This window comes from Misgurnus anguillicaudatus, chromosome 20 (assembly GCF_027580225.2).
Source record: "Misgurnus anguillicaudatus chromosome 20, ASM2758022v2, whole genome shotgun sequence".
Taxonomy (NCBI): Eukaryota; Metazoa; Chordata; class Actinopteri; order Cypriniformes; family Cobitidae; genus Misgurnus; species Misgurnus anguillicaudatus.
The window spans coordinates 30343467-30365979 of record NC_073356.2 but is presented as its reverse complement, the minus strand read 5'-3'; the positions used below and the strand labels follow the sequence as shown (position 1 = coordinate 30365979).

Genomic DNA, 22513 nt, shown 5'->3' with positions numbered 1-22513 from the left:
ATAGTAGGAATAAAAAATATGATGGAATTAAATGGGTACCAATACCTGTGTGCTTACCATCATTTATCAAAACATGTTCTTAGTCATTTATCACAATACTTCCAAAATATTTTTTCCTACTATGGAAGTCAATTGTCACTTACTGATGTGTGTTTACCATCATTTCTCAAAATATCTTCTTTTGTGTTCATCATGCAGGGACAAAAATTCATACAGGTTTAGAACAACATGAGGATGAGTAAATGATGACAGAATTTTCATTTTAAAGTGAACTATCCATTTAAAATGCACGCCAGTATTGTTTTTGTAAGGTTCGTTTTGTAAAAACTCTTTAAACGTCCTAATGACCAAGGCCTAGGCCTGGATTAATCTAAGCCCTGCCCGGGAAACCACCCAATAAATATCCACTTACATCCTTTAGCAGTCCTCCCCCATTTGCATAATTACATCTTCATAAAAGCACTGTAAAGTTTAGAGGGAACGAGAATGTAATTGCCATTGCCCAACTGAAGGATGAAGCTGTACATACGGCTAGACTTGATCAATACGGCGCTAAACCCCAACGATGCATAGGTCAAACCAAATGAAGTGCAGGTCCACTTTACTTCAAACCTCAGCTCTGCATAAAGCGTTTGTGTGCATCGAGGCCCCGTTAACACCTTTTAACTCACTACTCTCTTTGAAGCATTAAACACTTATGTGTTTTTATGTGGGACCACTGTAGTCTCAAAGGGCCATTTGTGTTGAGTCTGGTGGACTGAAGGTGTCTTTAGTGAGCTTAATACGTGTTAAAGCGTGGTCCCATGAGACTCCTACAGAAAAACAGCAATCAATCTAACTTATCTAAACACTCTTTGCCTGTCTTGTACTACTGCTCAAACCTAAGGTAAAGGACTTGAACAAAGGCTGTGGCTTTGTGAGAAGAGATACTGCTTTTTCCTTAGTGCCCAGATTTCGCCTGGTGGTTAAAGGAATAGTTCACCTCAAAATGAAAATGATCCTAAATTTCACTTACCCTCAAGCCCAGTGGCGGCTCGTGACCGAGGGGCGCAAATTCGAAATATGTGTCATGTGAACCATGTGCATCACATTTTGTCAAAATAAGTGCCTGCTGCACACGTGTCAAAACTGTTTATGATAAGAAACGCTCATGTTTACAAAATACACGCAAGACACTCCCTTAACTCTGATTATGCGAATATCTGGCAAACGCGAGCGTCTCTTTTATCATAAACCATTTAGACGCATCTGCAGCAGGCACTTATTTTGACAAGACACATGATGCACATAGGATAACTCGACGCGCCGAACACATATTTTGAAATTACAAACCACACACATGACGGGCTACATACATGTTGTGACGAACTTCGCATCGAGCGCCCTTTAAAAAAAGAAGTCACTAGCCACCACTGCTCAAGCCATCCTAGGTGTATAGGTGTATATCCTAGGTGACTTCTGAAACAAAAAAATCGGAGTTGTGTTACTTACATTATTATTTTTTAGCTTTATAATGGTGCCCCATTTTCAGAGCTCCAAAAAGCATATCCATCAATCAAAACAGTCCATACAGTTATTAACTGTCTTCTGAGGTGAAGTGATGGGTTTTTGTAAGGACATGCGGGTGTTCATAAGAGAGATGAGCTCAGGCAGAAGGCTAACCTCTGACCCAGCGTTACTAAAACCCATCTATTCACTTCTGAATACATTTAATAACTGTATGAAGTAGTTTGCTTTTTTGAGATTTTAAAAATGGGCTACTATCCAATGGCATTATAAAGCTGAAAGAAGTTTTAAGGAAAGATGGTTTGAGTAATGTATCGACAAATTTTCATTTATTTCTTTAAAACAGGTAAAAAAAATCTTTGCACTGAAGGAGGGACCTAAGCCCCAAAAGATTTATGGATGGGCTTTCCTTCTGCCATATTAATGTACAGCGCTCTATCTTTATATCCCGTTTTATTTTTCCCTAAACACCACATCTCTTTTCCTCAATAACACTCTCTCTTACTCGTCTCCCTCGTCATTATTATCGATCAAGTGCATCTTATCCTGTTAATTAAAAAACATTGATTGTAGGCCGCACGCCAGCAATATCACGGAGGCCGTCACAGGAGGACATGGGTGTATATGTTTGTGTGTCAGCATCTTAATGACAAAAGGCAGATAGAGAGCAGAAAAAAAGATTAAGCAATTTTATGCACTTTTAATGATTTCAAGAGCTGGGCGAAAGTAGACGTTCACATAACTTTGAAATTTGTTGCCTTTTTGGGTGCAGCAGATGGTGCGTTATCAGCATGATTCCACCCCAATAAACTCTGAACTGACAGAGGGTCTTTAATCTGGTTTTAAAGTTACATGAAGGGATCATTAGAGAATCCCGAGGTATAGTTTCAAACTTTATAGCATGATCTTGATATTGGTTCCATCTTTTTCCAACTCAAACCAACAATCATCATCTCTAGTGTATATCTAAAAAACAGGTGTGCCATCATCTTTTTTATTTGCCATGCATACACACACACGCGCTCTTTTTCCCCATTCCCTCTTTTTCTACATCTGAGCGAGCACGGTAAATCTGGACAAGTCGATGTGCCAGCACAGCACATTCAGGGAGAAGGGCAAGTGAATTACTCTGGCAGACGAGTCACGGCTGCCGCAGTAATAGCAGACACATGCAATCTTTATTCATTGATGCACCACCTACGGTGCCATAGAGCATATTGAGATAAGAAAATTGAGCTATATTGGATTACTTAAATTTACATATATATTTTTGACACAATTCTTAAATCAAGATATATTTTCATGATAAGCAAAATAGAAGAAAATAGGTTGAGTTTTTAGACAAAAAATTTTTAAGTGAATTTGTGCTTAAAACTGTAGACTGTAAAAAAATATGGACGTAGTATCCATGATGTCACACATTGGTTTTTGAAAATCGTTTTTGAAGCTTAAAGTAAGCGGTCGCCATCTTGGCTGCGCGTCATCGCGAATCACTTGTGGAAAACCGAAAATGGGTAAAGAGGTGGGACATGGGTGAAGCTGAGGTGTCTGGTTGCTGAAACCATGCCCGCCTAGCTTGATTAGTGACAACAGTGGCTGTTCACCCCTCACTCAAGTGGCCACGCCGTTAATTATGCAGAAGTTAAAGGCTTAATTAAATTTAAAGTTACAAAAAAATTCACCCCCTTTACAGTTGTCATGAAGGGCAAAATTAGCTATACAGACCAAAAACACTTTTTGTATCAGGCTGTAAACATAATATTTTCTACTGTAAAGTTGGACATTTTTAATTGACTCCCTTTTGGAGCCAGCCTCTAGTGGCCAGTCGATGAATTGCAGTTTAAGTCACTTCCGTATTGGGTTCATCAGAGAGATTGGAAGGTTGCCCCTCGCTTAAAACAAGCAAAACCCAATTGACCTATGGCTAAGCCACGCCCCCAAAAGTGTTGAGCCAATCACAGTGCGCAAAGCTAACTCAATACACTCGGACATTCTCTGCTTCCACGTCCATTGAAATGCATTGCAGTTAGTCAGTTTTCATTAGTTTTTATATGTTTTTCTAGTGATTTTAAGTTTAAAGTGGTCAAACTGTGTGCATGGGGTACATGCAACTCTGACACTAGGTATCCCGAGAGGCTAGGCAACGTTGTGTATTTTTACTCTTTCCCAAGCCACATCTCAACCAAGATAACGTTAAATGTCTGCTCTGGATTAAGTCAAGTAGACCACAACACCAAATAAACGTGGATAAATTGAACAAGGATGTCTACATCTGTTCTATGCTGAGTCAACAACGTATTTGAAAGTTATCTTTAACATCTCTAACATAACGTTAGCCTAACATTAGAAAACGTTAACGTAAGCTTCTAGCTGCGTTGTACATCATGTCACTTAGCTTCAGTAACGTATCTGTAAATAACCGAGATAATTTTCTTCGACCTTCTCAATAATAAAATTATTAATATAACCCTCCAATGCATGGTTAAGGCCCTTTTCGAGATGATATATAGTCTTTCTGTCTCCAAAAATCATCAATTGCCTCCTGTGAAATGTCTCCTCCTGTGACAGCTGCCATAGCACCTGTCACCGAATGTTGATTGTTTGTCCATGTGAGTGGAGGGGGCGTGTTTTAAGCACAAATTCACAAAAAAAAATTTGTCTAAAAGCTCAACTTATTTTCTTGTCTTTGTCCTGAAAACAAGACAAAAATACTAAGTAAAAGTAATTTGTTGTATGGGTGATTCTCACGAAACCATTGAAACACCACGGCACTAATGATTTTAGCTTTAAAATGTGTAATATAGTAACATTAAAAAGCATCAGAATTAACACAATACTGTGTTCTACCTTGCACAATGTGTGATTTCAACATAAGAATTTATAATTGTAAATTTTATCTCATTTTCTGCTGAAATTCTCATTACCGCAATGTGTCCGGCTGTGTTTGAACATGCGTTATGTTGTAATTTAATCAAATTAACACAAAAATATTAAGAAAAAAATAAATGGATGTTTTGCTAGACTACTTTAGATGACAGAAATAATATTTACTGAATATTCATGTATAATAATAATGAAGAAAAATTAGGAAAATGATGTGTCCATGCCTGATGTTCTCATCCTCCGCAACACTTTTTGAGAACAGTTTAAGCACACATACAGAATTGTAATAAAGTTTGATTTTGAGTGACCAAGCACATGGACCAGTTACTTCAAGATGGCTACCAGGTAAGATCATTTTTTACAGTTAATTTGAAATATTGTCTTGTCAGAATGCTTACACGACATTTTGATTATCATTACCGCAACAGATGCTTATTAAATGTTAACTTAATTAATAGAAGCATAATACTTTGATTTTAAATATGTGCAGAATCTCCAAATTATGTCCTTTTGAGGTTTGTCATGTCATTTTGAAAATATGTCAGTGTTGATGTTTTCTGACTGTTGCGGTAATGAGATTTTTTAGGACAAATTTTTTAAATTATGTTGCAAAAAGTGTTAAATGATAAGTAAAAGTTTTTAAATTAATGTTCCCATTTACTCCAGACTTTGTTTTCCAATGTCTGGTGGGAAAAAAAGTAAATTTAAGCAATTTTTACATTTTCATGCTTGACATTTTTAAAACCAAGTTTTCGTGAGAATCACCCGTATACCTTGTAATGCACTGTAAGTCACTTTGGATAAAAGTGTTCCAAATGTATAAATGTAAACCTTTCTATTTGCACATTTTCAAAAAATCCCATTGAAAAGTGTTTCAGGAAAGATGTAGTTGATGTAATTGAGTGCAAACTAAAGTTTGGCTTTGTGGAAGGTTCACTTTTCACAGTCAAATCAATTCTTAATGAATAAAATTAAGTCCCGTCCTACATTTTGTCTCATTACATATTCTGTTTCAATCGCAAATATTTCACATCAGTCTGAAAGTAAAATGAGCTGTGATTTTCTTTTCATGTTAACTTTAGCACTAGTCAGTGTTTAACGGCTGCTGGGTTATTCGAATAGAATCGTAAATGTTCAGACATGCAGATTTAATTACTGCCAATCTCTATGTAGTTTGTAACCTACTCTTAATTCTCAATCTTGTTTTTTTTGTTGTGATGTTTGGTGTTTAAGGCAGTTTTAGGCCCAGGTATACAGTATATGAGGCATGAGTTCTCTCTCTCGTAAATCCGCCCATAGGCAGTACACCACACTCCCACATTAACCTTGTACCCTCCCTCGCTATACCTCCATCCCTCCCTTATGAATGAGTGTCATCAATTAAAACCCTGTCCAGCAGGGACCGCGCGTCAGCATTTTCTCGCTTCTCGATTTCCTCTTCGTCTGCCTCAGCTTCTCGTCTCTCGCTCTACAGTCGCCTCGTTTCCCGCGCTGTCACACGTTTCCCGCTTTAATTTTCCGGTCTCAGTCATTTTCCTCATTTAGGAAACAGCCTTGACATAAAATTACGAAGCTCAGACTGCATATTTGAAAAGAATGCTTTATTCAAAGATGGGAAATGATTTGTGTCTGAGTCAGAGAGCAAAAGGAGAGAGAGTGAATGAGACAGAGAGAAATTTGGTCCCCCATTAAAATGAGATTTTTCTGGCATTTTTTAAGTGAATGACAGTCAACGGCAGTCTTTGGCAATACCACCAGACTACATTATTAGGATTAATTTCCACAATTTATACTGCAGCATATGCTATCGCCAAAGACATCTTCCCATGAATTTCCTATGTGGTTTATCCTAAAGATTTACAGTGTATACAGTACATTTAGTGTCAAACATTAACATACTTTAGCATAAGTGGTCATTACTCTGAGGAAAAATCTTCAGTGTAAATTGTTTATCCACAACTGTATTTCTTTAAATTGCCAGGCCTATTAAATCATCGCCTTTTGTTACACAACAGGACCCCAGTTCAACAACACAATAACCACTTTAAAATCACCTTTTGGCCAATCAAACTATCAAATGACCTTGTAGATATTTGCATCGTAAAGGTGATGTAAATTTTGGCAACATCGAATAAAATTGTCTTCAATTTGTTGAAAAACCGTCCAAACTAGTAATGGCACTAAATAAATATTGGCATGTGGCCAACAGTCCATGTCTCTTAGCAGTCGGTGGCTAATAGTCCATGTCTGTTAACATTCATTATGTTTACATGTGCACCAATAATGTGATTATTTCCAGTAATCAGAGTAAGGACTTAATCTCCATTAGATGTTTATATGGCATGAGCAAACCTCTTAACTCATGTTTACTCATTACATTACATATGTGGAAGTATGGCATGGTTAGAGCCACTGGTTGTGATATTTTTTAAAATATGCCACCATCAAACTCTTCCAACGTGCTTGGTGACACGCCTAAAATGTCAAGTGTTGGGGTAATGCATTACAAGTAACATGCATTACGTTTTCTGAAGTAACGAGTAAAGTAACGCATTACTTTATAAATGTACACAATAATATTTATATAATAATAATAATATAGTTACTTTTAAAAAATACGTGAGATACTTTTCAGTGGAATTAGTTCAATTTAAAAATAAAATAATGTACTGAATTAAACTGAACATATTAACGTAGAATTAAGAAATAGAGATCAGAGCTTGACATTTTTTGCGATCATAAAAACACCTGCAAGGCCTGAAAGAGATCAAGTCTTAGCCAAGTAAGAAAAAGTAACGCAAAAGAAACTTAAAGTAACGTAAGCATTATTTTCCATGAAAAGTAACTAAGTAACACAATTAGTTACTTTTTTTAGGAAGTAACTTAATATTGTAATGCATTACTTTTAAAAGTAACTTCCCCAACACTGAAAATGTCTATATTTCAATGTTTTCGGCTATCAATATATTGCATTTAAAGTTCATGTCATGAACTTGAACACCCCAAAAATGTGATGCCATCTTTGATGCCACGTGTACGAATGCACAACATCCGTATATTTCATAAGCATATGCACACTTCAGAGTTGAATAAATGCAATTGAAGTGTTATTAAAATTGGCATGCACCACATATTTTACTGCAATTATTAATCACATTTCAATAAAAGTATCGTGTAAAGTTTAATTGCAATAATGCCTGAATCTCATTATAATCACATTATGAGGGTGCAGGTAAACACAGTCAGAGTTCATCTATATTTTAGTGCACTTTAACTACACTAGAATTTTTTAGAATGTGTTTCTGTAGCTCAACTGGTAAAGCATTGCGTTAGCATTGCAAAATGTCATTGGTTCGATTTCCAGGGAACAGACACACATACACACACACACACACACACAGATTAAAACAAGTATACCTTGCACTGTAAGATGCTTTGGATAAAAGCCAAATGCATAAATGTAAATGTATAAGACACCTACTTTTAACAATAGCAAGTCTTAACTAAGTCATATTTATGGTTGTAATGTGAACTAAATGATATTGGCTATTTTTTAAAAAGTCGACAAGCTCTTTAGTTTGTCCCAGCTCAACTTTCAGCAAAGAAAACTGTGCCCATGAAGTGATTTTCAACATTCACCATTTACTGATTTACTCAAAGGCAAGGTTAACACAGATAGTAACACTCTGCTTTATATTAACTTTTGAGAACGAGAAACGCCATGGTTTGAAATGACAGTAGAGAGTCTGTACACGTTTGCTGTGATTATACCACTGTTCTCATCTCTTCTTTTTTTAGAAACACATGGAGAGAGATTTTATCCATATCTCTACTGTCTTTGTGCCTTTCCCCATTACATCAGGATTATTGCTCTTTGTTCTTACGCTCTCTCTTCTACTTCCTATCTGCACTGTGTTCTTGTCTTCCTGCCTTTTGAGTGACTGATGCCGTCATGGTTTCGCTTTTTTGGGGTGGGGGGATCAAATGCGCTATTTCTCTCCAACAGTGAAGCTATTCTTGCTCCTGCCAGAAAATGTTGCTGAGTCTCAATTACCCCCTACTGCCTGATCTGTATGTCTCTATCCATCCCTCTATAATTCCCCTATCATTCTTTTATTTTCTTATCCGGTTGTCTAAACCAGTTTTTCAGTCCATTCATCTTTCATTTTGCACTGAGCCGGCCTCATTTTGTCTAATACGTTGTCTTATTTTGTCTATCATTCTCATTGTTTTTTCTTTGACTTCATGTCCTAATCCCTCCATCATTCTGTATCTCTGCCCATGTCAGTTATATTGCATCTGTCACTATCTCTCCATTATCAAAACCACTTAAGCCCTGCTGCAGGTACGAATGCAATTCTCCAACTGTGTGTTCTTCCTGTCCTTCGAACAAATCAATGCCAGCCCTTCACTTCAATACGCTTTTGCTTCTGATATCTCTCCTTGTTCGCTTTAGTCAACCTCACCTACAAATTGATGAACTTTACCAAAATATATTTTGACATCAAGTGGCTTTGCGCTGCTCTAATTTAAAACGTTAAAGCTGGCTACCAATACAGTACCTGTAGCGTGTCAGATCAGGTTGACACAGCTCAAAGTCATTGTCATTATCAATCTACATGTTTGGTTTGTAATTCAAATCTTGAGTTTAGAAAACCTTACCCCACAGTGAATTGTTCCCCTCTTCATTTGCAAACACTTTGTGTTCTTTAGCTTTCAGCACACATCATAGTTCAGCAAGTTTTTTGAGATGCCCACATGTCCAGAGTACAAGGGCGCCAGCCAATCAAAAGCTTTCATTTCCCAGATGTTAGGGTCACTTGGAATATTCCAAAAGTTAAAGTTTTGGAAAACGTTATTTCGCTGTTTTGGGTAGCCAAATATTTCCCATTTACGATCAAACTCCAGTATCTGTTCTCTTCAGAATTCACCAACTAATCAGATGAAATCCTTAGAAACGGCCTCCACAAAATTTGGTGCTGACATGAGAATGGAGATGGTGCAGATGATGTTGAAAACGCTAAACGCCACCAGACAAAGTCGATCAATTACCGCTGCGGCAAACTTCCATTGTTCGGTCATGATTTCACTTTCGTCCTGTCCACGAAACCTATCGGCAACGAACCGTACCTCTTCTAAAATTGCCTGAAGCTGTGGGTCTCCTCCGCCACTGGTCCCTGAACAAGAACATCCACCCCCACCACCAGACACAGTGCTCGGGCATCCGGTGGCCTCCATATTGGGCGTCGGAGGGGGCGGAGGGCTGCAGAACTGAGAGGGCAGGTGAGGTGGCGGGCTGGATCCGACCGCTGGAGGCGATGTTACTATGGGACGTGGGCCACCGGACACGCTGTTTCTTTGCACGGACTCAGCAAGCAGGGGCGGCGGCGAGGCTTCGTCCAGGCTTGAGAAGCCAATGTAGAGGAGGTTGCCAGTATTGTTGGCACTGTTGGTCTGGTTGTGGAGATGGTGGGTGTGTCCGGCAATTGCCGCGGCCTGCAGGAGGCTTTGGGGATGAAGCGGATGCAGCGTGGAAGATGTGTGGTGATGGTGGTGGTGCAGGTCCGCAGATGTGGAACCGGGAGGATTCGGAAGGCTGCCGCTCTGGGATCCCGAAGAACAACGGCGTAAGTAGGGGGTACAGGGAGGACGCTCTGGGTCTTCACTTTCACCAGGACGCTTCATACGCAAAAACCAGGCCACCCACTGTAGCAAGACTAGCTGAACCTAAGAAACAGTCAAAATAGAGGAAGAGTCAAATTGCACCTCATGGAGAACTACAGAGAATATGTACTGTTATATTTTAGTTGTGTATTGGGACAATATGAAGAAAATATGAAAATATGAATTTAGTCATGTAAAATAGAAGGTAACTTTATTTCTCAGCTTTGCAACCCTAGAGAGCAACATATCGCATATGCAGTAGACATACTGTCAAAATAAACGTCTTGATAACACTTTGACAGCAAAGAAAAATTCATTAAATTTTCTCCAGACCCTACAGCAGCTTGCTGTGGTCTGCTCTAGAGGAAAGTAGTTGTAAAACCACAAGATTTGATTGAAAGGACCGCAATGACACAGAGAAAGATAAAGAGACGACAAGGTGGAATTATTAGGTAGCACTGGTGAATTCTGGCCAGGGAAAGACATAAAGCATAGCAAATATATGATTAGTGCGGTCGGCACTGATATGATCCACCAAAAAACTGCAGTTTAAGCAACTAGGTTGTTGTTTATTATCTTCATGCATATTTTGTGTATTAAAGAGCCGCTATTTCATTGCAAAAAAACGTATTTTGTTTATTTAGTATATTAATATGTTTGCGTTGTTTATGGTTAAAAAATTCCGCATTAATTTCCACATACCATACAGTTTTGTAGCTTCAGATTTCACTCTCTTCCTGAAACGGATTTGAAAAGCTCTGTGTCCTTGATTGGTCAGCTAATCTGTACATTGTGATTGGCCTGAATACCTCTGACGTCGGCCAGAAACGTGACGCTCCTTACCATGTTTGAAAGATTCGGTTGCTTGCTTACAAGCTGTAAGTCCGTAGCGGCAGGAATTATGATAATGTCGGTGTTGTCTACATCACCAATCCCAGAAAGTAAACTGTTGCCTACAATCCGTGTGTTTGTTGTAGTCCAAGAAAAGAGATTTACGTTGGAGACGATAACTCGCATCATCATTTATTTCGGGGGATATCGTTAACATGTACTAATACACACTTACACACCAAAGGAAATTTAAAAAAGTGATTCGGACAATAGGTGCTCTTTAAAAGATCTATCAGCGTGCAAGTACGTATACATAAACAAAAATGCTTGTGTAAAAAAACTGTTTCCTTCAAACCAGAACAGTCTACCAGAAGCAACATGGGGTTAAATGTCTTGGTGACAATGATAATAGCTCATAATGGGACTCAAATCAGCAACCTCCAGGTAGCATCCCTGTGATATTTTTGGGTAGCTATTTACCATGAGATTTTCAATAGGTGACTGTGCCTGTGAAAACTCAGCTAAAGCTATTTTTTGTGATTTACTGTTTTGTTCGTAAAATCATATAAAGTGTCAAGAGCATTCTGTAAAAATATTCCTTAATACATTCTGTAAAACCCAGAACGTCTTAAGTGTTCGACAAGCGTTCCTGATCACCATCCACCTTACTTCTTACTTTGACATGTTTTTGCTTTGCATCTCCTAGTTCTTTTCATACAGCAGCTCATGAGACCACCACCACTGCTGTTACATAAGACTTGTACTTTCCAAATTCTTCAAAGGAGGACAGTTTCTGTTTTTAACACCCTTGGGTCTTGGCTCTGGTAGAAACTTTAAAAATAAGTTCTGGGTGTAAATGTTGCTAAAAGTTGATCCCAGGACACATATTGTGTAAGCCTGCAAAAATTCCTATAGTTCATAAGCAGGGTTAGAAATCTGAACAATTGAATGTGTAGTATACCCAGGGCCAGCAGTGTAGGCATCAGGATGCTACCGAGACCTAGGAAATCATATGTAGTCTTTTGATATCAGACTTCCTAAGTAAATAAACCTTGTAGTTTCATTTGGCTTTGTCAGTTAACAAGGTTGGACCATCGAGACCGGGCCACATGAGCTGAGCTGCTAATTGGCTTGCAGAATGCTCAAATAAGGTCATTCATCAGCATGGACAGACTGCAGATCTATAACCATCTGCATCCCATTTACTCATTTAGTCCCCATCTGTAAACTTTATCTTTATTATCATTGAAACGGTAACTTAGCGCTTTGACTGCACTGACACAGTGATAGATGTTGAGATAAGGTGCTTCAGCTGAAGGGGGTATTATTAGGTCCACCTGCGCGACAGTTAGTGTATGTGCTGACGTACCCATTTTGGCATATTTCCTCCATTGGGGTCATGATGGTGATACTGCAGCACAACCACCGTTGCAATAACTGACATTCCAACAATGATCATTATACTGGCGAAGTACTGCCCTGGGAAGAAGAGAGAAAGGTATGCATAAATCTTTTGTTTATTAGTAGAACAGATCCTTTTTATCACTCCATAGCAGTAAAAACCAGGGCAAATGTGACAAAAAGGGGATTGATAATAAAAGAGTGACGAAGGGAATAGTGAAAGGATGAGTGAACCATAAAACTCAATCATAAAGGAGAGGGGGCTCCATTGAAACAGACAAAAGAGATTCGGCGCTTTGGATGAACACTCTTCCAGCAAATGCATTTCTGCAGATTGCATCTTTGCGGCTTCTGAAGGCTTATAAACCAAATGGTGGAAAAGAGAATGCGGGTGGTGGGTTTTTGTGAGAGGATAATTTCTGTCTGCAGTTGGTTTCATTTTTTAGTTTCCTTCTGCTTCACCTACACAGCCCTGCCTGTCATTTCCAGTTTTTTGTCCTAAAGGGGCTTTTACGATTCCCGTTGCAGATTACTTTAAGAAGCCAAGCTTATGTTGCCAAGACTAACGCTTTTGGCCATGTTACAAAAAGGTGGCCGATTTACTCGGGATACTTAGAGCTACAACTGCATGCACTGAATTTTACAAGTCTTTACAATATACATTAAAGTTCAAAGGCAGACTAATATATTCAAAGGGCTCTGTGACCGTATATGTGTGTGATTCACTTTGCAAATGAACTGCGTAGGCAGACGCATGCTGGAATACTAAAACATTGCAGAAACACAGCAAACAGATGCACCCACATGCATGCTTTACCTATCAGCGGGATGGAGTCGGAGGTTGCTGGCATGATCTCTGCCACCAATAGCATGAAGACTGTTAATGAGAGTAGCACAGTAATACCTGTAAATAGGTTTAAAACAAAAAATGGATTGTATGAAATTAACATGTAATTGTGTATAATGAATTATACACATATTATAAGAAATTAGTGATAGACCGATATATCCCAGAGCTTGAGATAGTCCATAAGTGTGGATTTTCCAATTTGTGTATCTCATCATGTATACATTTTAAACGGTATTATGTTGGCGCCAGCCACCTCATGACACCTATAGTTATTAAAAACCCATATCGGTCGACCACTAAAACAAATGCATATTTAATATGTTTAACATAGCATCTCTAGTTATGCATGAATTTGGCAAAGTCTCTTTATAATCGCCGTAGGATGCCCATACGCAGCTTCTCATTGGATGTAAGTCATCTTGACAGAATTTGATTGGATCTGATTGGACAGCGAAGCTGGGCTTGATGGAGTGATACATAAAGTGAATTACATCGGGCCATTTCTCTTCCTCAATTGCTCTTTAGTTTAGCTCAAGTCATCTCCCTTCCTCTCTTACTGCTATCCATTTGCTTGCAGACCCCACACACACACACGCATACGCACAATCCATCCATCTCTATCTGCTGTTTAAATCTGCTTCACCTCTCTTACTCGACCTCCTGCCTCATACATTTCTGTTGCCCTGATTTATAAGTGCTATCTTGGTATAATGGACACACTGTGAAATTATTGCCACAAATACAGCACAAAATGAGCTTGACTTAATATATCATCTTGAACATTTCATTTACATTATACAAAGTGGCTTACAGTGCATTTGAACTATATGTAGCAGCAAACAGTGTTATGTTAACCAGTCAAGCTGCTGGAAGGCTCTTGGCCAAACTCTATAATTAATTTTTTTGTGACTGTGTCAGTAGTACTTCTTATGTTATGTACGTATGGCTTTTTTATCTATTTAGCAGATGCTTTTATTGAAAGTAACTTATTAATAAGAAAGCATTGAACATTTTTAACAAAATATATGTGGTCATATTGAGCTTTTTAACAATGATCACATTTCGGTGTTGACCTAGGTGTTAATTGTTTCCAGCTCCATTAGGTTGTACATTTAATTGGCACTGATAATGACTGCTGACACCTCAAAGGAGTTTAAGGCCAAATTTCAAAGCTTATTCGAACCATTTTCTGAATACATGACCAAATGATTTCTGCTCACCCCATTCAGTTATTTGAAAAATTGCAGTTCTGGTTCCTGGAATGTGCAATGCATTCAGTCTTTCTCTTACACACATTGACTCATCGCTGCTTTAATTACATCAATAGATGAATTGCCCATATGAGTGTACAGCAAAGCACTTCCATTTACTGTGTTAGCAGTGATACGCATACTTGAATTGAAGAAACTGTCTCTGGGGTGGCTGTAAGCCTTTCTGGGTTTTCCTCAAATTTGTTCCTCTTCATGTATCCTGACAGCCATATCTAAAATTCCTGTTCTTTGAATATTTTCCTACTATCTTATTCTTTGATGTGTTAGTGTGTTTTATAGTACAGGTCTCAAAAGAGAATTAATTAAACTTGAATAAAAGCCTCGGTGTGAACCAATTTGATGTGACACAGTTGAGCACTATATATGAAACAAGCACTGACACATTTCCTTTGCATGTTCCTGCACTTTGTTTAAATGCGTAGAAAGTTAGAAAGACAGTTTTTACGCGCACCACCACACTTTTTGTAACTGCACATACTTTGTACATGTAGGTCGCGGATGCGCGTACAAGAGAATGTAGTATGTAGCCCAGAAAATGCATTGCATTTTGTTGCAGTGGGCATGCACCAAACGTCTACGTACGTACACTAAAGGGCGATTTATAGTCGTGCATAGGTCCTACGCCGTAGCTATCCGTAGCCTGTGCGTAGCTCTGCGTAGCCTGACGCGCACAAAAGTATAAATGAAAACCGACGCGGAACCTACGCCGTCGCGGCTACGCCATAGGACCTACGCCGTAGGACCTACGCACGACTATAAATCGCCCTTAACAAGTCAAATGAACTATGCTTTGCAAGGCTGTACGTTCCCGCACACATAAAAAACAGACTAAAAGCAGGGCTTAATTTGTATGAATTCAAATGAAGTGAATCGACGTACAGTTATGAAACCCCACCCCTAATCACACCCCTAAACTTAACTCTTTCCCCGCCATTAACTCGAGTTAACTCATCAATGAAAAGAAAACGCTTTGCTGCCAATGACGAGTATTTCCGGCAATCCGTAATACCGCTATTATCCACCATCTCCTTCAACTTATAAAATGGATCTTTAGTGAAAATCAGGAAAAATGCTGGCTGGCAACTTAAAAAAAAACACTATCTGGGAAAGCATTAACATCACTGCAGTAAAAGGTCATTATACTTAAACGTACAAATGAGCAGTGTTAGGGAAAGTTACTTTTAAAAGTAATGCATTACAATTAGGGGTGGGCCGATCCGATATTCTGTATCGATATTAGTCTGATATTGGTGAAAATGGCCGGCTCGAATATTGTAGAAGTCGGGGAGTACAATCTGATCCGATACCAACGCGGACCTTAACTGTCATGGCATCTTGGCCTAAAGGCGACTTACTGAGCAACATGCCGTAAAAGCATGACATAAGCAACATGCTGTAAATTCCGGCAGGTAGAAACCGTAGCTAAGCATAAGCAATAGATGAGACCTGTCCAGAGGTACTTTTTTATGTTTATCATACTTAAGTTATGGTTTACTTCACACATTTACTTTACATTTTTATGGCTAACAAATGTGTTATTTGCAGCTTAATTGATTTAAAGGGCGATAGAGATGGTATTGGATCAGGATCGGTATCGACATCGGTATCAGACATGAAAAAGTGGTATCGGCCCAGCCCTAATTACAATATTAAGTTACTCCTCCAAAAAAGTAACTAATTGTGTTACTAAGTTACTTTTTTTGGAAAGTAATACTTGCGTTATATTTAAGTTACTTTTGTGTTACTTTTTCTTATTTGGCTAAGACTTGATCTCTTTCATTTGCATATTTCCATCGCAAAAATGTCAAGTTCTAGCCTGCCATCTCCGTTTCTGACTCAAACTGTTCTCGCTCAGGCGCACACGCATAGATTGCGTAATTCTACGTGACTACATTCACTTTAATTCAGTAAAACATTTTTATTAAACAAATTAATTAAACTAAAAAGTAACTCGCTTTATTTTTTTTTAAAAAGTAACTCAAATAATAATGTGTATTTATAAAGTAATGCGTTACTTTACTCGTTACTTCAGAAAAGTAATATTATTACGTAATGCACGTTACTTGTATGCGTTACCCCCAACACTGCAAATGAGATCATGTTAATTCATGCAAATTAGCCACCTTGAAAGTTGTTACGATTTGTCATAAGACTATGTTGAAATTCAACATTTTGCCACAAACTCTACAGTTTCTAGTTCTCATTTTGGAAGCCATTTCCAATACTCGTCCTCCGTTCACCATCATAATTTCATAATACCTAGTGAAATCTTTTCTCCAGAGTCAGCAGGCAGCAGAAAAATAAGCAGGGTCATGGATGAGAGGAGAACGCAGGGAACGAGTAGGTTCAAGGCGTAGTACAGGGTCCGTCTGCGAATGGTCACCACAAAGGTCACGTCTGGAAAAGGCTCCTTACAGCAGTCATAGTACAATTCGTTTCTTGTGCCCGGCACACCTGATTAGAAACAGAGCAGAAGGAGAATGAGATATAATGTTGGTGAAATACGCACTTGTTTTTGCTGGGCATTACTTTCATGTTCAAAGAGATTCTGTCGTTCTCAAGAGCAGCTGATGCTGCTCTTCCACCTTTGATCTACAAAATAAACATTGTAATCAGCGGAAGCCAGCCAGAGGCGAGTTCTTCCCCATGTCTGAGCATCATTAGAGATAACCCCTAAAGTTTCTCCTCAAGAACATCTTTCAAAAACAGATGCTGGAGTATAAAGAAATAGAAACAGTATTTTCATGCTTAAAACAGTCAGGCGGGTAAATCCATTCAAACTTTTGGTTTCCCTGGGAAACAAACTCATGACCTTGGCATTCATATTACCATGCTGCACCACCTGAGCATCAAAAAAGCTTTAATAAAGGTGGCCTTCTAGCTCAAACCATAGTCGTATTCCATTATACTGACTCTGCATATAACTTTTCATTTATTGTATTTTTTATTAACCAGCTTTGACCTTGGTAGTCCAGCTGCATCAATCATTTGAACCAGCAAATGAGCAACCACAAGCTACTCTATGTACGCTATAAGGCTGTAATGTTCAGATAAATGCTAATAGGTGCATTAATTTAAAACAGCAAGCGATCAGGTTAATAACCTGCTGGGTGCTTAATAGGGTCAGAGGCGTGATATCATGAGCGTGCACGGCAAGACAAAACAGTGACTTATGCAATGGCAAGCAATAATAAGATGAGCCCGAGAGGCAGAAATGTGCAGCGCAAGATGATTTTCCACTCCACTTCCACTTATCCACTCAATTTAATTACATTTCATTTGAATACTAACAGGCTCATCGGATGGAATATGAATAACTATTAATGACATAAACACAATGAAGTTGGATATTATCCTATCTCAGTCTGATTTCTATTGTAGTAAGCAGACAATAATGGATTGGGACTAATTGTACGCTTACATGACAAACTGAAACGTTTATGGTGTGCTTTTCGTGTAAAGATGACAACAATGTCAAGCGATCTTTATTCACAAATGTGAAAACGAGAACAAAAGTCTGCGCTACATCACTCGCATTTAAAATAAAAAAATTGCTCAAAACACGACAACAATTATGAGAAAAGCAACATCAGTAAAGCTTCAATGTAAATGTATGGTGATTTTGTCAGACGATGTCGCGTATCTAAATCAGTATTTTAGCAGCATTTAAAGGAACTACTCGTTTTATGTCTGACAACAGAACAGATAATATGTAAAAATAACATTCAGTTGTGTTATAATGTGATGCAATATAATGTGATAGAACAAAGAGTAGAAGTGAAACTTCTTTCATATTTCTGTTAAGCAACTTCTTTGCACTGTTTTTTTTATTATTATTTGTTTACATTGTAATTTTTTATTTTGTAACATTTAAGTTATTCATATTGTTTATGACACAGGTGAGTTCAAATAAAATGGACACAATGAAATAACAAACACTTAAGTTTTTAAAAAAAATAGTTGTTTAGATTAGTCGACTAATCGAAAAATTAGTCGAAAGATTAGTCGTTAGAAAATTATTATACAATTTAAGTTATCGCCTGCATAGTCTTAAAGGAACAGTATTTAGGATTGTGGCCAAAACTGTTATTGCAATCACAAAACTTGTGGCTAAAACTGGTACTGCAATCACACAACTGGTGGCCAATACACAACATGACAACATAAACATCAGTTGGGGGCTGCAACTCCACTTTTTAAATGACAATATCGTGGTCAGACCACTGTTTTCAGTGATATAAGTATTTGAATTGAAAATGATTTCTTATGGCCATTTTATGATTAAATGATATAAATTTCTTACATACTGTTCCTTTAAGTAAAAATACAGAATAGTCTTAATAGCCATAACAATTTGCAACCTAAATTGACTAGCAGATATTTAAATGTTATTAATTTGCATAGAAGTTTTGACATCCAGCCAACTAGTTTCTGGCACAATGTAAAAATTCCAGTAGTGTTGGGCAATATGCCCTATTTAGAGATCGTCCTATCGTTAGCCTGTGAGATCGCGATACACAATAGTATCGGGAGCGGGGCAGGGCAATAGTTTACTCATTTATTTATTTATTCATTCATTTTTACCTATTTATGACAAGTCACTTGATTGGTGGAGAAAAAAGCAAGGGCAACACTGTTATGACCACAACCTTTTTAAAATTGATGCCATTAATCCATTCGCATCAAGTCCAGGCGCTCTAAAATTTCCTGTGTGCCAACAACAAACTCGCTGGTTTTAACCCTTTGCGCACAACCTCTCTATCAACCTCTAAAGTGCAAGGGAATGTCAGAGCCGCGTGTATTACGAGTTCAGGTGCTAGATGGAGTCCATGCCACGCCCATTCAGGTCCGAGCAAAAGTCCAAGATACGCGCATTGAGTCCATGTGCGTGCAAGAAGGAATCCGCGTTAATTACAAGCTCTCTCGCACAAAGTGAAGCCTATAAACCCTTTCATGCGAGGAAAATCGCGCAATGCGCCTGTTTATGTGAAACTATGATTATAATAATAATAACTATCGGCAACTATCGTCATGAAAGCCCACTATTAGCTAAACTTTCGTCTATCGGCACAACCCTAAATTCCAGTTGCAATCTAAGGTCATTCCACTCACACCCGTGACAGCAGATAAAAAATTCCCATTATAAATATACTTCTGCCAACTGACATCTCACTGCAACACGCAGTAGACATACAGATTTTGCCTGTGGACAGAAAGTTTGATCGATCGTGATACGCTTACAAGAGATGTTGTCTGTACTAACTCACCCACGAGGTCCCACTCTCCGTTGGGCATGTAGCCAGAGATATCAGCCTCATTCATTTGGAGATCCAGTAGCCATCCATCAAACGTCCATGAGCCGAATTTAAGCTTACACGTCTGGATGTCAAATGGAAACCAACGTACGTCCACATTACACGTACTCATAAAGATACCTATGTGGAAGAGGAAATAAGAAGAACGTAAAAAAGTAAGCATTCAGTGTAAGAAAATGTAAAGCTTTAACATATAAGCTACATACGAATTCAGATCTAATGCCGAGTCAGCTTTCCAACAGCCTAATTCAAACTGGCTGACAAATGTATTGCCTCAAAATGCCACATCGCCGCAGCCAATTCCAAATTGAATTCAATTGACCTTTTAACTGGCACAAAACCAGACAGTTAAGAGATACACATTGAGAAATGCTTAAGACTTAGGAACCACCATTATGTAAAGAGACTTCTGTGCACTATACCACAACAAGACGCCATTATTATTCCAATAGCAGACACCAGCGAACTTTATCAAATGTGCGACTAAATAGACTCACTTCAGTTTAAAGGTTAAATGTGTAATTTCAGTACCACTGCCATTAGCATACAAAAATGATTACAATTCTGAACACTCCACTGTCTGGCATTTGCCAAACAAATAGATAGCCTTGCCGAAGGTTCACACCACTGGTTGTTTTTGGAGGAATGAACCCACAAGTAGACCTGAGACCATGTCATCGCATTGCTGTGATTATGCACCTGGCCCGAAGTTCCCCGAACTTCCAGCCTGGCAAGAATTCAAGGATCTGTAGCTAACATTGTATATATTTTACACAGTAGCATTAGCTCAATTGATATGCTTTAGCTATAATTTGAACTAATGTAATTTACTTGTTTTTTATTTAGATTTAGTTTGTTATCAGAAATAATCTACTCTAGAGGCTCTTTGTTGTAATTGATTCTTTGCGGTAGTAAAGTTTGGGCCACAAAAGCCATTTGTTTATGTTAAGTAAGACTTACAATAGAGTTACACATTTTGCTGGGATAGGAAGTTAATTAAATTTAAAACGGACTTGAAAATAAGCTAGTTTGGAGAAATGCGACATAAATAAAACAGGAAAACAAATTAAATATTTCGATTTAAATTAAAATGATATTGGTATAATTTTTAGACATGTTTTAAACAGTGTCAAGTTGAAATGTAGCTTTAAAATAATCTCACACTTAGATATTTATTGGAGAAATCACACTTAATATGAAACAGAAAGTAGAAATAATTCTGCAAATCTCCCCAGAAAACCTTACAGGATCAAACAAATCTGAGCAAAATTCCCCAAACAGCACAACATAAGAAACAAATAACTAAACTGTAAAAAAAAATGTTGGTTCAACTTAAAAAAGTAAGTTACCTGGTTACCTTAAAATTTTGACTTTATATTAGTTAACTCAAAGTTATTGTAAATATTGTGTCGACTTATCTTTTTAAGTTGAATTAACTCGAACTTTAAGGCAACCAGGTATCTTATTTTTACAAATGTGTGAGCTACTTAACAATGAACAATGTGTTTTTTTCAACTAATCTATTATTCTTTTATATTTGACCTATATTTCTGGAATCTAAGTCGCTCCGGAGTATAAGTCGCATCAGTCAAAAAATGCGTCATGAAGAGGAAAAAACATAAGTTGCACTGGACTATAAGTCGCATTTATTTAGAAAATTATTATTCTTTTTGGGGGCATTTTGTTTGTTAAGTCTTTCTCCATTGTCTTTAAGTTAATGTTTCAGTTAACAGTTTTTTCAGGGGTAGGCTACAGGAGCAACATATAGCGCCCAACATATAGACAATATTTTTTCTTTTGTTTTATGTTACACTCAAAAAAATGATTCATTGGATTAACTCAATAAAATTGTGGGCAGGATTTCCATCCAATATGAATGTGTACCCCTAACTCATAAAAAACTGCTTCACACAACAAAAATATATTGAGTTAGTCCAACTCAATTTAAAGTAAATGGCAATACTAAATTAGTTGCCTCAACTCAATTTAGTGTAGTCTGAATAACTCAGTTTAGCATAGTCTGAGTAACACAATGTAGTCTGAATAACTCAATTCTTTTATTTCATATAAAACGTTTTAAACATACTAATTAGCATAAGCACATGTTAGCATGCTAATAATAATAACATATGATACTTTGGATGAGCATGTGAGAAGAGACTGATCTCCAAACAGGCATTAACACAGTTAGTGCTCATTGAGAGATATACGTCACATCCACAACCTAACCACAAGCGCCACTCTTCTGCACGATGGTAACCAAACAATTTAAAAATATATAACACAAATAATTCTTAATCAATAAGATAAACAGACATTAAACAATATTAAGTCTTTCTCTTTACCTAAAAATGCGTAAAATAACACTAAATTAACAAAATGACTCTCCAAAAGCAGTTGCATGCAAAGCATGCTGGGAAATTCTTTTTCCAGAACCCAAACTCAAACTAATTGTGTTAACGCAATTAAAAAGAAATCAATAAATTATAGTACATATTCTTTTTGTGTTAGACTAATTAAATATATATACTTTTTGCTCTTAATGAGATATTTTTTATTCATTAAACACAATTTTAATGTGTCATCTCTAAGAAGGGCTTGAATCATTTTTTTGAGTGTAGTAAGTATGAGTTAATTTTGACATATAAGTCGCACCTGACTATAAGTCGCAGGACCAGCCAAACTATGAAATAAAGTGTGACTTATAGTCCGGAAAATACGGTAGATGAATATGCAATAGAAATATATATATATATAGTTAAGTGCCTTTAGCAAGCATGACTAAAAGCATT

The 22513-nt window shown here is 37.6% G+C and overlaps 1 protein-coding gene across 1 annotated transcript in view; it reads right to left on the bottom strand.

The window, feature by feature from the left end:
* Nucleotides 1–5662: 5662 nt before the first annotated feature.
* The window catches only part of chrna11 (cholinergic receptor, nicotinic, alpha 11), a 36419-nt gene continuing 19568 nt past the window's right edge, over nt 5663–22513 (bottom strand). The window contains exons 6-10 of the mRNA XM_055220362.2: nt 19674–19841; nt 16666–16860; nt 13103–13189; nt 12254–12363; nt 5663–10116 (exon numbers count right to left, since the gene is read on the bottom strand). Coding sequence (XP_055076337.2) covers nt 9328–10116; nt 12254–12363; nt 13103–13189; nt 16666–16860; nt 19674–19841 — 1349 coding nt within the window. The 3' untranslated portion in view covers nt 5663–9327. The remainder of the gene's footprint in view (nt 10117–12253; nt 12364–13102; nt 13190–16665; nt 16861–19673; nt 19842–22513) is intronic.